The sequence below is a fragment of the Podarcis cretensis genome (genome assembly GCF_951804945.1).
Source record: "Podarcis cretensis genome assembly, chromosome: 5".
Classification (NCBI taxonomy): domain Eukaryota; kingdom Metazoa; phylum Chordata; class Lepidosauria; order Squamata; family Lacertidae; genus Podarcis; species Podarcis cretensis.
The window spans coordinates 72,288,224-72,303,308 of NC_137174.1; the positions used below are offsets into that span (position 1 = coordinate 72,288,224).

A 15,085-nucleotide genomic window follows, 5' to 3' on the forward strand; every position below is an offset into this window, starting at 1 on the left:
ATGGTACTACGTAATACAGGAACAACACAAATCGTGGCTTCGATCAAAGTATAGCTACCTGATGTTTCCAGGGCCTCTTTCTTTTTGGCATTAGCTTTCGCATTTATGTCGCAGGTGACGTGATAAAATGAAAAGAGAATGTGGTGCTTCTTATGGAGTTGAGTAGGCAGCTCAAGCTTCACCTGAAATGTAAAATGTTGCAACCATCTTTAGTTGAGATGGACACAAACAAGAGCAAGAGGGGGATCCTGGATGGCTTGAGCCTAATTTTAACTTATCATCGTTTTAATACAGTCAACTTCCCTCTTGCCCCTACGCTGTGGAACTTGTGCATGAAATGGGGATGAGAGTACAAAACTCTACCCAGTTACATAAGTCTATTACTTTTTAAAAGATGTCTTTTAAAAAACAGCACTGTTCAGGCAAGCCTTTGGAACGTGTTTTTTCAACTAACCTGTCTTTATTGATGTTTTAATTGATGCTATTGTAGTATTATGTTTTTATGTTGTACACCATATACAGTGCGTTTTATAAATATTAAATAAATAAATAACAAAATAATTGACTGTGTATCTTATCATTTTCAAAAACTGGGTGTGCGTATAGAACCACCTCACAGCCCCAGACCTTTCCTTAAAAACAGTCAGTTCCTAAAGGCCTGTCTTCTCTTGCCAATGGAAGGATGACAAGGAGGGAGCCAATCTAACTTCTCTAGGGAGGAAGTTCTAAAATTTGGGAGCAGCTACCAAGAAGGCCCTCTCCCGTGTCCCCACCAAGCATGCCTGTGAGGGTGGTGGGACCGAGAGCTTTAACTGTTAAATGTATCCTAAATAGTAGTAATACGTTCGAAGTCACAATAAAATAAGCTTACCTCATCATAAAAATCAGGGTTCTGTGAATGATGTAGAACAGCTGTATATGCTGCTGATGCAAAGAGTGGTCCACCAGGCTTTCCGTAGATACACTGTTCAGATAGATTGTGCTTTAATTCGTTTGTAACATTTTGTGGATTGTATTCCCAACAACTGCTTTAAGTGCTCAAAGCTCTGAAGGCTTTATCAACCTGGATTCTCATAACTAATAGGAACTCTTGTCATAATGGGGCTGGAAGAATTGATGTGGATCGTACTTTATATGAGACAACAGTGTACACTGGACTCTCTCTCTCTCTCTCTCTCTCTCTCTCTCTCTCTCCCACACACACACACACACACACACATGAAACAGTCCAGTGTACAATGTCCTCTCATCTACCTACCTACCTACTTACCTACCTCCAGGGGGCAAGACCTGAACCAATGGTTTCAAATGATAGGAAATGAGATTCTGACTAAACATTAGGAATCATTTTCAGATGGTAAGAGTTGTTTGACAGTGTAGGATGGTGGACTCTACTGGAATTTTAAAACAGAAGTTGGGTAGTCCTCTGGCAGAGAAATTCCTGCATCGGAGGAGGTTGGACTAGATGACCCTTTGGGTACCTTCCAGCTCTATAATTCTATGATTCTAAGTACTGCAGAATAAGCATTTCCAGAAGTCCTACTAATAATTGTCATTATAAAGGATTGTTATGGAAATACAAACAATGCATGGAACAGCCTCAGTCGTGTGGCTGCCAAAGAAATTGCTTTTGACCTATTGCTTTGTGAATGAGATCCATCTCTGCTCACCTTCATGGGTTTGGCTCCTTCTTCATCGGAACTTTTAAATTCAATGCAGACTGTTATATTCCGTGCCTGTAAGAGAAAGGTGCAAATGGAAATTATTAGCTCATAAATTACATGCAAATTAAAGACGTGTGAAATACAAGGCTTTGTTCCAAATCTGGCACTATGCTGCCAAGTTGAGAGCAAACCAGAGCAGTGTTATGAAGCCAGAAAGAAGACTGCAAAATATTTAACCTCTTATCAACTGGAGTATATGAACACAGAAAGCCGACCCTTCACTTTTAAACCTTGCTTTGGTTATAATTCGCATTCTGTATATAGTAATATTCAAAATGATCATTAATTTATGTTTATTTTTTCAGGTTTAACACTGGAGTTCTGTATTTGGACATACTGCGTTCTTAAATGTGATTTTTTTTTAACAGGGTATGTCTATGTGGCTGAGCCCTGCTTTAAAGCAGGTCTCATTTATTTCAGTGAAGCACATCTTAATGAAAGAGTGTTTAGAATCAATCCTGGTTCCATTACATTGCAGCTGCTTCTCTAGTATCATTAGCTACTATAGTTTGTCAGCTCATTAACCCTGATTGAGATTTTGGAAAACGAAATGCATTTTTTAAATTGAGCAAAAGAAACAAACAGAAACGAGAGGCCTGTTCCACAGGAAATTCTGCTATACAGGTCCAAATGCAATTAATAAAATCAACAGGTCTTATTTTTACATAAATGCGTGTACAACTGGGGGTTCCAAAGGTGAATAGGGTTCTGACGTATTCTATATCCGTTGCAAACTAAGGGCCAAATTATCTCTTGGTGAATGGTTATTAGGAGCACAGTGAGCTTTCAAGGAGCAACGAAGCTAGCATTCAACTGCTTAATCGCACTCAAATCCCTTGTGAGAACAGCTGAGGCCAAGCAGCTGAATAATTGAAAGCATCACTTAATTGCTAGGGATCTAACCTATGCACTGAAAGCTGCTTGTGAATCCTTCAGTTTAAGGGAATCAAGATTTTAGTCACAAACTAGTCGATAGGTAAGTCCCACTGAACTAAGAGGGACTTACTTTTGAGTAAACACACTGAGGGTTGCTGTGCTAAGGCTCTTGCTTTGGCATACCTTGTTGAAGCATTTTTGGCTATCGTATTTCAGATGTTTGGGATAGATGTAGATTTGGTTTTTATATACTCTATAAGTCTGGGAGTACTTTGTCGATTCTTGGACAAATTCTTCCACCTCTACTGTGGGCTGATGCTCCTTGATATCATTGAATGGCTTGATTGGAATAAAAGATGATGTTACACAATCTTGAGAGAGAAAAAGAAAGAAAGAAAACCCTTTAGTCACAAATCTGTAGCCTTTTACTATTATGGGCTATAATCTAGAAAGCCCAGCAAACATAGCAGGGCTTCTTATACCTCTTCCCTTCAACCCCCACAACAACCACACCATCACAGCTCTTGATGGATGAATGAATCAATCAGACGTTGGTTTTCTGGGTCAAAACTCATACTTGGCTGAGCAATATCTTGGTGGGGTTGGGGAGTGCTGAATCTTGGAAGATGTGAAATATTCGAACCCTGCTGGGCACCCAGAAGCAGTGAGGGATGAGTGGTGCTTCCCTCTCGTCTGTTTTCCTTTCTGGGTGATGTTTGGGGGGAGTTGGGGGTTCCCTGGGCTGGGAAACCCTCCAGAACTGGCATATTATATCCTCCTGTTTGGGATAAATATTTGGGTAATTGGAAAGCTTTGGACTGAAGTTGTCTTTACATAATACTATGTAAAGATACACACTATTGTAAAGATGCGTACATGGGCATCCACAGGGTGGGAACTGGGGCGGTGGGCTTGTTTCTTCCCAAACTGGATGAACCGTAATCCACAAATTCCTGGCTTACCTTTTAAAAATAGCATAATTCTAGCATGTATAGATTTTTATTATTTGTATGCTGCCCATCTGACTGGGTTGCCCAGAACATGCGATACAAAAGTAAAATGTACAGGTACTATTCATCTCACGTTTTTGTGAGAAATCAGCCTGCTTTCCCTGTTCAGTTTCCTATGAAACTGGCAGAAGGGGAAACACGAGTGATACATATTTCCTTTGTGCATGTTCTTAGGGCTCATGTGAAGATGGGGGATATTATCTCTGTCCCCGTGTCAGAAAAAAAGGCATCTCTTTCCATCACACAAGGTCTGAAAATGCATGGGAAGGAAGACTAAGACAGTCATGCTTCTACTTTTGCTGCTTGTATGGAATGTTTGAAATTGCAAATGGTTTTATCCATGAAATTCTGTGGAACACAAACATGGTGATGTGCAATGTAGCCTAGTGTCAGATTTGTTAATGGTACAAAATCTGCCTATCTACCAAACTCCTTCACAAAACTCCACTCCTATGCAAAGCAACCACAGAGTCAATAAAAACAACCCAATTTTTTTTTTAAAAAAGTGATATTCATCCCCCCCACCACTTGATCCCAGTGTCTCATCACAATGGTTAGCAGTTTCTTAGAAATTATAAATTGGAATCATACTTTGGTGCTCCAAAGGTACAGAATCAACTGTGATTTCTAAGCTGCCAGGTATGATCTGAATTTTGTTGATCTTCTCTGCCCTGCAAACATCAGAGGAATATTTTTTAAAGGTGGCACGGACAGAATAAGCAAGAGCAGTTGTAAATGAACACAGACATAGATCACATCTACACCATATGTTTGAAGCACTCTTAATCCACTTCAATAGTCATTGTTCCCCCCAAAGAAACCAAGGAATTGTAGTTTGTTAATGGTGTTGAGAGCTGATAGGAGACCTCTCACAGACCTACAGTTCCCAGTACAAATTAATGGTGGGACCATCATATAAAGCAGTGGTTAGGGAACATTGGCCCTCCAGATGTTGATGAACTACAACTCTCATTATCCTTTTTCATTGGCCATATGACTGGGGCTGATGACAGAAATAGTCCAGCAACATTTGGAGGAAACCTGCCCCCCCCCCAAGTATAAAGGAAAATGGAATTAGTGATTTAAGGCACAAAGAAAAGAATAAAGCAAAACATTAAATTTTAGTGAACTGCTGAACTACAGCAAAATCCATTTTTCTTCTCAAATCAAAGTGAGGTAACTGTCAGGAAAAGAACTCTTTTGTTAAATCTTACTCCTGTTATTTCTCAGCAACAATTATTGTAATAATGGTAGGAAATAACTCCAAGCAATATTCACTGCATTGTCATTCAGCTACGCCTAGCTGAAAAAACGGTGTCAGCTTCTGCATTGTAACAATGAAGGGATGAGGAACGAAGTGAAAGCTCTGTCTAGGTGACCATTATTCCATTGCTGAAAGCTCTTCAATGGCAAATTTGAAAAGCATTATCAAGGCTAGAATTGCTAAGCCATATAGAACAAAGCCTTGCTGATGACGAATTGCCATAGCTTCTGAAAAAGCAAACTAGGCTAGATTCAGCCACTGAAGATTAACTTTGTACTGCAACCTGAAGTACAGAGTAACCCTAGGACTCTCTCTGCCCTTGGCTTAAGAGAAAACCCAAAGCAGGCTTGTCCTGAGAGCCCTGCTAGGGAGCTGTAAAAGGTAAAGGGACCCCTGACCATTAGGTCCAGTCGTGGCCGACTGGGGTTGTGGCGCTCATCTCACTTTATTGGCTGAGGGAGCCGACATACAGCTTCCGGGTCATGTGGCCAGCATGACTAAGCCGCTTCTGGCGAACCAGAGCTGTGCACGGAAACGCCATTTACCTTCCCGCCGGAGCGGTACCTATTTATCTACTTGCACTTTGACGTGCTTTCGAACTGCTAGGTTGGCCGGAGCTGGGACCAAGAAACGGGAGCTCACCCCATCGCGGGGATTTGAACCGCCAACCTTCTGATCGGCAAGTCCTAGGCTCTGTGGTTTAACCCACAGTGCCACCCGCATCCCTTCCCAGGGAGCTGTACACAGCCCTAAACCAGTTGGGTTACCAGCTCCTGTATGGAGCCTGAACATATAATCAAAGTTCCAAAGACGACACAGAAGCCTTGCTTTGTTAAATTCTTATAAATCATTGAACATGAACATAGAGAGGGGTGAAAAAGACCCTTAATGAAATGAAGCAGTTACTGGATGAAAACAACTCTGTACAGGACTTCCTGCTTTGTCATCCTCTTGGGTGCTCCAGTACCCGGGAGGGGTCCCAGATGGAGATTAATGCGGGGTGGAAAGGGGCATGTCTCCCCTAACCTATCGAAAGGGCACGAACTGTGGTTGTCCGTTAATGCCTTTTTTGTTGTTTGTGAGCAGGGTAGGAAATCCCGGTCTCCCAGATGAAAAGTTAAGGGCACTGGGCTCAATGGCTCCATCCAAGGACAGCCCCAACCAGCTACCATGGTGAGCTGCAGAATACCTTTGAATTCGGACATAATTGGCGAGTGAAGAGGCACCCCCAACCCCAAAAAGATCCTGATTTATGCTGCAGGAGAAAATCATCTGTTTGGAAAGGTTTGGAAAGAATGAAAGATGCTAAATTCTTCTCTGCTTGAACGGTGGAAGGAGGGGGGGAAAGGCGTTATTTTAAGACATATTTCTTTTCTCAGGATCTATGTTATCCACCATCCCAAAAGTAATGGAAGAGTGGACTTTAAAGATACCTCTTTGCGATGGATTTATTTTATAATGAAGGACTTTGCCTGAAAGGAGGAGGAGAGTAACAACCTTGAGGGACTTTTGAGGGATTTTGACCACCCCTTGGAACTTTGTATTGTGAAATAAAAATAGTAAAGAAGAAAAGATTGGTAAGAAGTAGACTGACTGTCTGTTAAGCACTCAGAAGAGAATAAGCTGTGGAGTTGGATGTAATGGAACTGAGGATCTGCAGGATGGAGTGCAGGAAGATTTATTAGTTTAGGGGGGAGGATGGAGAGGAGATACGGATTTTGTTGAGATTACATCAACCCACCCCTCTTGGAGCTTGAAGTTGAAAATAGGAACAGTGTATACCACCTTGACAGTTTCAGAGACTTTCAGACAGAGAAGAAAAGATATGGATTATGTTTATTTATTAATGATTTATTAATGAGCTGGTTGTATGTAAAAATTCAGATTAAATTTGGCGAAATGTGAAGGGTGGGTGATCCTTTGAGATTGGCAGTGTTAGAGGGGGGAATGTGTGTGTGTGTGTGTGTGTGTGTGTGTGTGTGTGTGGATTTCATTCTCACCCTCTGCACACAGCACCAGTGAGGCTTGAGTTGTTTATTACTGGGACAGCAATGTTCAAGGCCATGTTAGAGAGGAATGTGTGTCTGTTGTCTGGGAGGAAGCAAGATCTGTCTTTCTCAGGAAAAGTGTTACTCAAGAGGTATCAGAAGGAAATGTTTCAAAATTGATGAATGGCTATTATAAATAGATAAAAGAGGATTTACTGTACTTGACTATTTTGAGGACAGGTTATAGCCATGTGGACGCGGGTGGTGCTGTGGGTAAAACCTCAGCGCCTAGGACTTGCCGATCGCATGGTCGGCGGTTCGAATCCCCGCGGCGGGGTGCGCTCCCATTGCTCGGTCCCAGCGCCTGCCAACCTAGCAGTTCGAAAGCACCCCCGGGTACAAGTAGATAAATAGGGACCGCTTACTAGTGGGAAGGTAAACGGCGTTTACCAGAGTAGCTTCGTCACGCTGGCCACGTGACCTGGAAGTGTCTGCGGACAGTGCTGGCTCCCGGCCTCTAGAGTGAGATGAGCGCACAACCCTAGAGTCTGTCAAGACTGGCCCATACGGGCAGGGGTACCTTTACCTTTACCTTTATAGCCATGTACAAAAGTCACAGCAGAAATTGGTAATGGAACAGGTGATGTGTAGGGAGAAGGGGGTGAATGGATTTTGAAATGATAGTTGAAAAAATTATTTCATTGGGAGCAGCAAAAGAGGGAGGAAAATAGAGGAGACATCAGGGTGGATAGAAAGTCAGCTTTTAAATTTGTATTAATTTGTATTAATTTGGTGACAATTTGTTAAAAATTATGGAAAAGCAATAAAAATAATTGGCAAAAAAAGAAAAAATACCTTTGTACTTCCATTTAGTCAATATACCTGATAAAACACTCCTCCATGAAATGCATCTATATATCTTTAATTCCTACACTTTCCCCTTGCTTCAACTGAAATTAATTCCATTCAGCACTACAATCAAGGGGCCATAAAGTTTGTTAATGCAGCAAACATCTCTCCAGTTTTCCCAAAGAGCTTTGCTGGAAACCCACTTTGGCATGCAACTGACTAATGTGAAAACCATTCCATGTAATGTGGTTGTTTTGGCACTCCTCTCTTCTGTGCAAACAAAACCATTGATGCAAAGGAGTTAATCAACACAGCCAAGCAATGATTCCTTACCTCCTGTATTCTGTGACGAGTTTCATTAAGTCATCCGTTGAAATTTTGCTACTTTCTTGCCTGAACAAAGGTGAGAAGCGGGAATCTCTGTCAATATTTCCCTGATTATCTTTAAAGACTGGTCTGTAACAAAGGGGAAACAATATATTAAATGAACACCAAGCTTTTGTTAATTATCTCTAGGGATGCATGAGTTCCTTCCTTTGCCACTGAGTTCTACTTTCAAGCTTTCTTTTTATTAATTCCATCTTTTAAAAAAAAAAAAATCCCCAAACCTAAAAGTAAACATAATTTATCTGGAGGTTTTCAGCAATATGTCAGTCAGATTGTGGCGTGGGCATTGAAATCCAAGTAGTTCAATAATATTCACACCACACACCAGATTTCTGGCAGCACTTAGGATAATATCAAGGAGGTACCTCCATTCTTGTTGTGGGTACAAGTCTATGCATATTTACCTGGGAATAAACTAGGGTGACCAGAGCACCTTTAATGGTGGAGTAGATGAGGGAATTGATGCCTTCTCATGCTACACTTAAAGGTGCAGGAGTCCTGTCCTCTTACACTTTTTGGCCACCTTGGAATAAACCTCACAGAACAGAGTGAGACTGACTTCTGAAGATGCAGCCACAGGGCTGCATAATAAACAAACAAACAAACAAACAATTATATAGTTATACCCCGCCCATCTGGCTGGGTTTCCCCAGCCACTCTGGGCGGCTCCCAATAGAATATTAAAAACACAATAAAACAGCAAAAACTGCTCTAAACAGGGCTGCCTTCATATGTCTTCTAAAAGTCAGATACAGTGGTACCTCAGGTTACATACACCTCAGGTTACATATGCTTCAGGTTACATATTCTTCAGGTTACAGACACCGCTAACCCAGAAATAGTACCTCGGGTTAAGAACTTTGCTTCAGCATGAGAACAGAAATCATGCTCCGGCGGCACGGCAGCAGCAGGAGGCCCCATTAGCTAAAGTGGTGCTTCAGGTTAAGAAGAGTTTCAGGTTAAGAATGGACCTCCGGAACGAATTAAGTACTTAACTCGAGGTACCACTGTAGTTGTTTATTTCCTTGACATCTGATGGGAGGGCGTTCCACAGGGCGGGCGCCAATACTGAGAAGACCCTCTGCCTGGTTCCCTGTAACCTCACTTCTCGCACTGAGGGAACCACCAGAAGGCCAGCGGCGTTGGACTTCAGTGTCCGAGCTGAACGATTGTGGTGGAGACGCTCCTTCAGATATACTGGACCAAGGCCATTTAGGGCTTTAAAGGTCAGCACCAACACTTTGAATCATATATAGAAATTCTGTACCATTGCCATGACATGACAGAAAGTGTTGGGAATCAGGATGTTTTTCTAGGATGCAGCTTTAAAGAAGGGCTGAGCAAGCTTAAGAGCTGAGCTCCAGGATCTACTTTGTATTTACTACAGTCCCAAGGTAAGTATAAAATAGTGGCTCAGGGAGGGTGTAGACGGAAGCTGAAGGGGCTGTCAATGACTGAATCAATGCTGAGGGGGACACCTGCTGTTTGTTGCCTGGGAAGACTGAGCTCACATGAAAGTCTACTCCCCATTTCACCTTAAGTTTTCTCACTTCAGCAGCCTTATTTGGGGGTACAGTGGAGTTGGGAGTTCTTGCTGTTGTTAAGCAACTGTAGGCACATGCATACAAATAAACTGGCTTCTTTTGAACTCTATGTGCAACATCTCTCCCTCCCTATTCCTTTCCTGACAGCTCTCTGTCCCCCCTTGGTATGAGGGATCATTATCCTTGATCTTCCCACCATCCACATTTTGTCTTATCTTTTTGATATCTCTTCTGTAGCTTACTTGAAGATGCAGTTGTCCCCATCTTGAAAAACAGCATGCTTTTTTTATTAAAAAGAACAAGGTAAGCCAATGTGAAAATTATTCTCTAGAAAGGAAACATGGGCTGAGGATAAGATGATAAGAGTGACTTTCCACTGAAGCTCCCAGGAAGGGTCTACTTTTCAGAATATGCATAAAGTTTATGATATAATTGTGACAGTCGGCTTTTATGTCTTTTTCTTCTATTTCTTCTTTTCTCTCTTGCCTTTTTCTCTCTTCCTTTTCATTTCTTATTTTGGTTCTCCTTTATCCCCCCCCCCCCCGACTAGTTTGGCTTTTATTGTATTTTATGTTGAAAATTTTTCAATTTTTAAAAATCTTTTTCTTTATTTTTTTTTAAAAAGAGTGAGTTTCCACCCAGAGAACTGATAAGTTTAGGTTCTGATGCTTCACCTCTTAGTTTTAAGCCATTCCTTCATAAGATATACAGGTTCAGATTCTCCACCACTGGATATTGGGGAAGCAGTTGGTTAGGTAGATATAGAATCAGACATAAAGGATACGTCTAATATTACAAGTCATTGAGATATTCTACATATTGGATTCTAAAATGGTCTGGTAATATTCGGTGCCCCAGATGTTGTTCAGTTCCCACTCCCATTAGCCCTAGCCATCATGCCCAGTAGCCGTGGGATGATGAGAGCTGTCATTCACTAACATCTGGAGGGCCACATTTCCCCCCACCTTTTTTGAGAATAATAGAATAATAGAATGGAAGGAAGGCTATATGGAAAATATTTTGTGGGAAATGAGGTCTCCAAGTACAAATCCTATTTGCAAACTCTGGCAACTGTGGTAGAAATATGAGAAAGGGAGACTGACTTCTCACATTGTAATTCTAATGTGTGCTGCAATTATTGTCTCTTGGGAAAGTGTACAGGGCAACAACCCAAATTCCAGGACACAGAAACTTCTGTTGTGACAAAGGGCAGTTTTAGTGGCCAGCTTGAGATAATGTCAGATTAGGAGTGACTCAAGAGTAAAGATTACATTATGGCTGTATGTGCCTGCTTTAAATTATAATAGCACAAAGTAAAATATAAAAATCCACATTAAATGGGAATAGTACTATAGCCAGAAATTAAAGAAATGGAAAGCACATTCACAGTCCAAGATTTCTGCTTTTCATCATAGCCGAGCCACATTTTGCACAGCATGTTGTATGTGTCTAGTGGAAATATCTATTTATAGCCTTGTGCAATTACTAGGGCAAATTCCACTTTGTGAGCCTAAAACGTGGATAAATCTACAAACTCCAGAAACTTTACTTTGGTTATGTGAAGGGACTATTGATCCACATCCTATGCTTTAATTTAAATGCTGCTTTTGCAGTCTGTGAGCTACCTGTATATAGATTGGTACCTTGTCTGTCCGGTAACATATAAGAGCAGGAATTAAATGGGATGAGTGTGAGATGCAGTTACTTGTCAAGTCAATGCCACTCACTGGACCACTCTATTTCAAACTAACGTGCAATTTAAAATAGTGAAATGAAATTCCGCCCAGCCTTGAAAAGCACAGAAAGGTGAAACAGGAAGTGGGAGAGAGAATCATGTCCCCAACTTCCTTTTTCTGCTCTGTGTAGTTTTTAAAGTTCAGATCAGCAGCTGAACAGAAAGTGGAGTGACCAAGAGGGTAGGAGGGAAAGGGGAACAGACCAGAAGACTGAGGAAGGGAAAGCAGAATTGCCAGAACAGAGAAAGGGGTATGTCACAGGAGTCCGGAATAGAGAGCGAGAGCGAGCGAGAGAATGGTATTTAGAGGGTGAAGGAAGACACACATCCACATATACATATACTGGTCCAGTGAAATGGATCCTCCCGACCCAAAACCACCAATGAGTCACCCATTGAGCTTCACGGCTGAGTGGGGATTTGAACTTTGCTCTCTGCTCTCCTAGTCCAACCCTCAAACCACTACCCTACACTGGCTCTCTTCATTTGCTTGCCCTGGAGAACTATACCAATTCATAGTCCTCTATATAGGGGTAGTGCTGTTGTTGTGCCTTGCCAGTTCCTTTCACAGCCTCTGTTGGTATGATCAGTCACTGAAAATGACATTTACAAAGGCAACTACGTACCGTACAGACCAGGCAAAGGGCATCCGGTATTTCCCCAACTTGCTGCAGAATTGCTTGTTGGATTTTAACACTCTCTGGGCCCACTAGGGAAAAGAAACCACAAATTAATAATTCCTATAAAGAAACTATCTGAAATCCCATAAACATACTGTAAATGTTACCCTGCTGGATGATCACTTGAAGTTTTCATTATTCACAAGGAAAGAGTGACACGAAAGCTGCACATTTCAAGCACTTGTTGATTCCTCCAACCAATGGTCTGCCATAAAATTGGAGGAAGCTCATTTGTCCATCGGGCCCGACCCACTTGCCAGTGCAGGACAATACAGAGCAAGAGCATCTTCAAGAAGTGGCTGTCTATCCCTCTGCTTGAAGGCCTCCAGAGAAGGGCAGACTGCCACCGCTCTAAGTAACTGGTACCATTATGTTGGTTTCATCAATGGACCTAGCTGAGTTATGGGAGGGGAGGGATTTGTAACCATCAGTACCATAGCCCAGCAGGTTCAATTACTTAGCTATCAGATACTCAGACAATGAGAAACAAGCAGAAGCAGATTGTTCATACAACTGAAAATCCACCGTGGTCCTATGGATTGCTAAAGCAAGTTATGAGGAGGCTTCTCAGTACAATGTTCAACTTGACCCCTGGGTTGCGAAAGGCATTCCATCTTTCGATCACATTACCTTGTTAGAGTCTGGATTCCTTATATAAGGTTCTGCACTGGTGGCAATATTTCCCATGAGCACCTTTTCAATCTTTGCCACCAAAACTATTTCGGAATGAGGGTTACTTATGGAGAAAACAGCCTGTGGAGACAAGAGGCGAAATTCACTAAGACAGAAGAAGTCCCAATATGTGAGAAAAATGTTTAAATAACTAAAGGCTCCCATGAGCCAAGCCCAGCGCTTGGCTGCAAGGGCAGGGACTATTATACTACTGAGCCTAGCAAGTCACACTGAGAGCCTTTTCAGCTAAAGAACAGAAAAAAAAGTTATAAATAAATAACTATAATTGTCTGCTTTAAGGAGTCAAAAGCAAATGCCTGTGGAACTAGTGAAGTTTTAGTTACCTGTTTTGGGTACTTCAGCCATTCTTCTGGAAACCCCTTGACCTGTGGTTCCTCGTCTTTGGTGCCAGCAGACTCAATAGTACCATTTTCCAATGAGGGTGAAGGACCTGACATCATCTGTCTAACCAGAGTATGGTTTAGATCCACGTGAAAATCAGCAGAGAGCTTCCTGCTGTCCCGTATATCAAAAAGAGCCACACTGACAAAGAAAGGCTCAATCTGGAGGCAAAGAGCAGGAACGAAAAGTGAAAAATCAGAATAATAGCAGGCTAAAGCTGCAAGGTTGACAGTGCAATCCTAGGCATTGTAACTCAGATCAAGTGGCATAAGGCATGGGACTGAGAAGCAGCAAGAAGTGACTTCAACTCTCACCATGAAGGAGAATTGGCCCCATTCATCTCTGAGGAAGGGCCATAGGTTAGTGACAGAACTTCTGCTTTGCATGTAGAAGGTCTCAGGTTTAATCTCTGGCATTGCCAGGCAGCGGCAGAGCAAGCCAATTGGGCTCCTGAGGCGGCACATGTGCCTTGCACCCAGGGCCGGGGCTAGCCGCCCATGGGACGGGTCTAGACGGGGCGGGATGCTCCGCGGGGCCTCAGAAGAGTCTGCCTGCTTCCTTCCACTCAGTTGCCCTACAGCTGATGGGGAGGTGGCGCGTGGACTGTTTGGGGCAGGTTGGAGCTTGCGGGCGCCCAAGCCACCACGTCACTCCCAAGAGCGGGTCGGCATTTTGTCACCGCCCTCAGTGGTGACACCTGGGGTGCCCCACTCCTACCGCAACCCTCCCTCTGCCCCTGTTGCCAGGTAGGCCAGGGAATGCTCCCTGTCTGAAACCCTGGAAAGCCACTGCCAGTCTCATCATACTGAACTAGACGATTGGAAACAGTATTAGGAAGTTTCCTCTGTTGAATTCAGGCAACTTCTTTCCAGAGGAGTCTATATAGGTTTGAAGCCCTACACTGCAATTATATACATGTTTATATGGATCAGTGTACTCAATGTAGGGCTGCCATGCATCTGGAATTTCCTGGACATAGTCCAAATTCATCTGTCAAAATTGGCATCAGGGCGGAATTTTTGGAAAGTGGCTGAAAGGTCTGGAAAAACCTGGGCGTATAGCAGCCCATATAGGAAGTGTTGATTTTTTGGCAATTACCTAACAAATAGGTAAAAAAAAACAACCCTCTTTTTTGGGGGGGGGAGGGAGACTTTGCAAAAAAACCTCAACAACTTTTGTGTCTGGATTTTCACTTTGTGAAATATGGGAACCCTAACTCTATGGGACTTACTTTTGAGTAGGCATGGACAGAATTGTATTGTTAATCAGCTTAACAAGCAACATTTTTGCTAATTAATGCACCGGGGTAAGTTTTAATTGGGAAGGCCAAGTTGTATTTTGTTTGAGACTACATCGGGTCTGTAACTGATAAAAGTAACTAAAAAGAAAATGCTTATTATGGTGTTTTCCTCTAAGTTTTTAAAGAGTTGGAGCCAGTAAATGAAATCTGGTTTGAACTAGGAATCCTTGTTTCAAGCTAACACTGGTCAGTTTTAACAAGGCAACTTCAAACAAAAATTTTTGAAGCTGGCATATTGAAGGAACCAGACTCTGAAACCTGAGTTCCTGGCTTGAATGTAATGCTAAGCTCAGTTTTTTTAAAACTGGAAAGAAACCTGGCAGTCCTCCTGGTCACAGAGGATGGGGAGAAGAGTGTGCAAGCCCACATTTCATTCATGCTCAGTGAAGTTCATCCACATAGCACTAAACCATGGTTTAGTGTTATGTGCAACCCAAGCAAATGTGTGCATTTTCCTTTTAAATTACTTTGGCTGTTGTTTGTTCGATGATATGCTTTCAGCTAGGTTTATAAAATGTGTTTCTATCAATTTCTGCAATTTCTATTGACCTGTCCCAACCCATTGACTAAGACTCCATATGATAGTTGCTTGCTCTCCACTTTTTAGAAATCCTGCATTAGCAAATAAATAAAATAAAAGCAATTATGCACTCG

General features: G+C 42.2%; 1 protein-coding gene across 13 annotated transcripts in view; it reads right to left on the reverse strand.

The window, feature by feature from the left end:
• The window catches only part of DOCK10 (dedicator of cytokinesis 10), a 219,449-nt gene that overhangs the window by 58,159 nt on the left and 146,205 nt on the right, over positions 1-15,085 (reverse strand). For all 13 annotated transcript variants that reach the window (XM_079975815.1, XM_079975822.1, XM_079975821.1 and 10 more), the window contains 9 exons: positions 13,074-13,292; positions 12,688-12,810; positions 12,004-12,086; positions 8,045-8,167; positions 4,202-4,281; positions 2,784-2,971; positions 1,671-1,736; positions 872-964; positions 59-182 (listed from right to left, as the gene is read on the reverse strand). In XM_079975815.1, coding sequence (XP_079831941.1) covers positions 59-182; positions 872-964; positions 1,671-1,736; positions 2,784-2,971; positions 4,202-4,281; positions 8,045-8,167; positions 12,004-12,086; positions 12,688-12,810; positions 13,074-13,292 — 1,099 coding nt within the window. The remainder of the gene's footprint in view (positions 1-58; positions 183-871; positions 965-1,670; positions 1,737-2,783; positions 2,972-4,201; positions 4,282-8,044; positions 8,168-12,003; positions 12,087-12,687; positions 12,811-13,073; positions 13,293-15,085) is intronic.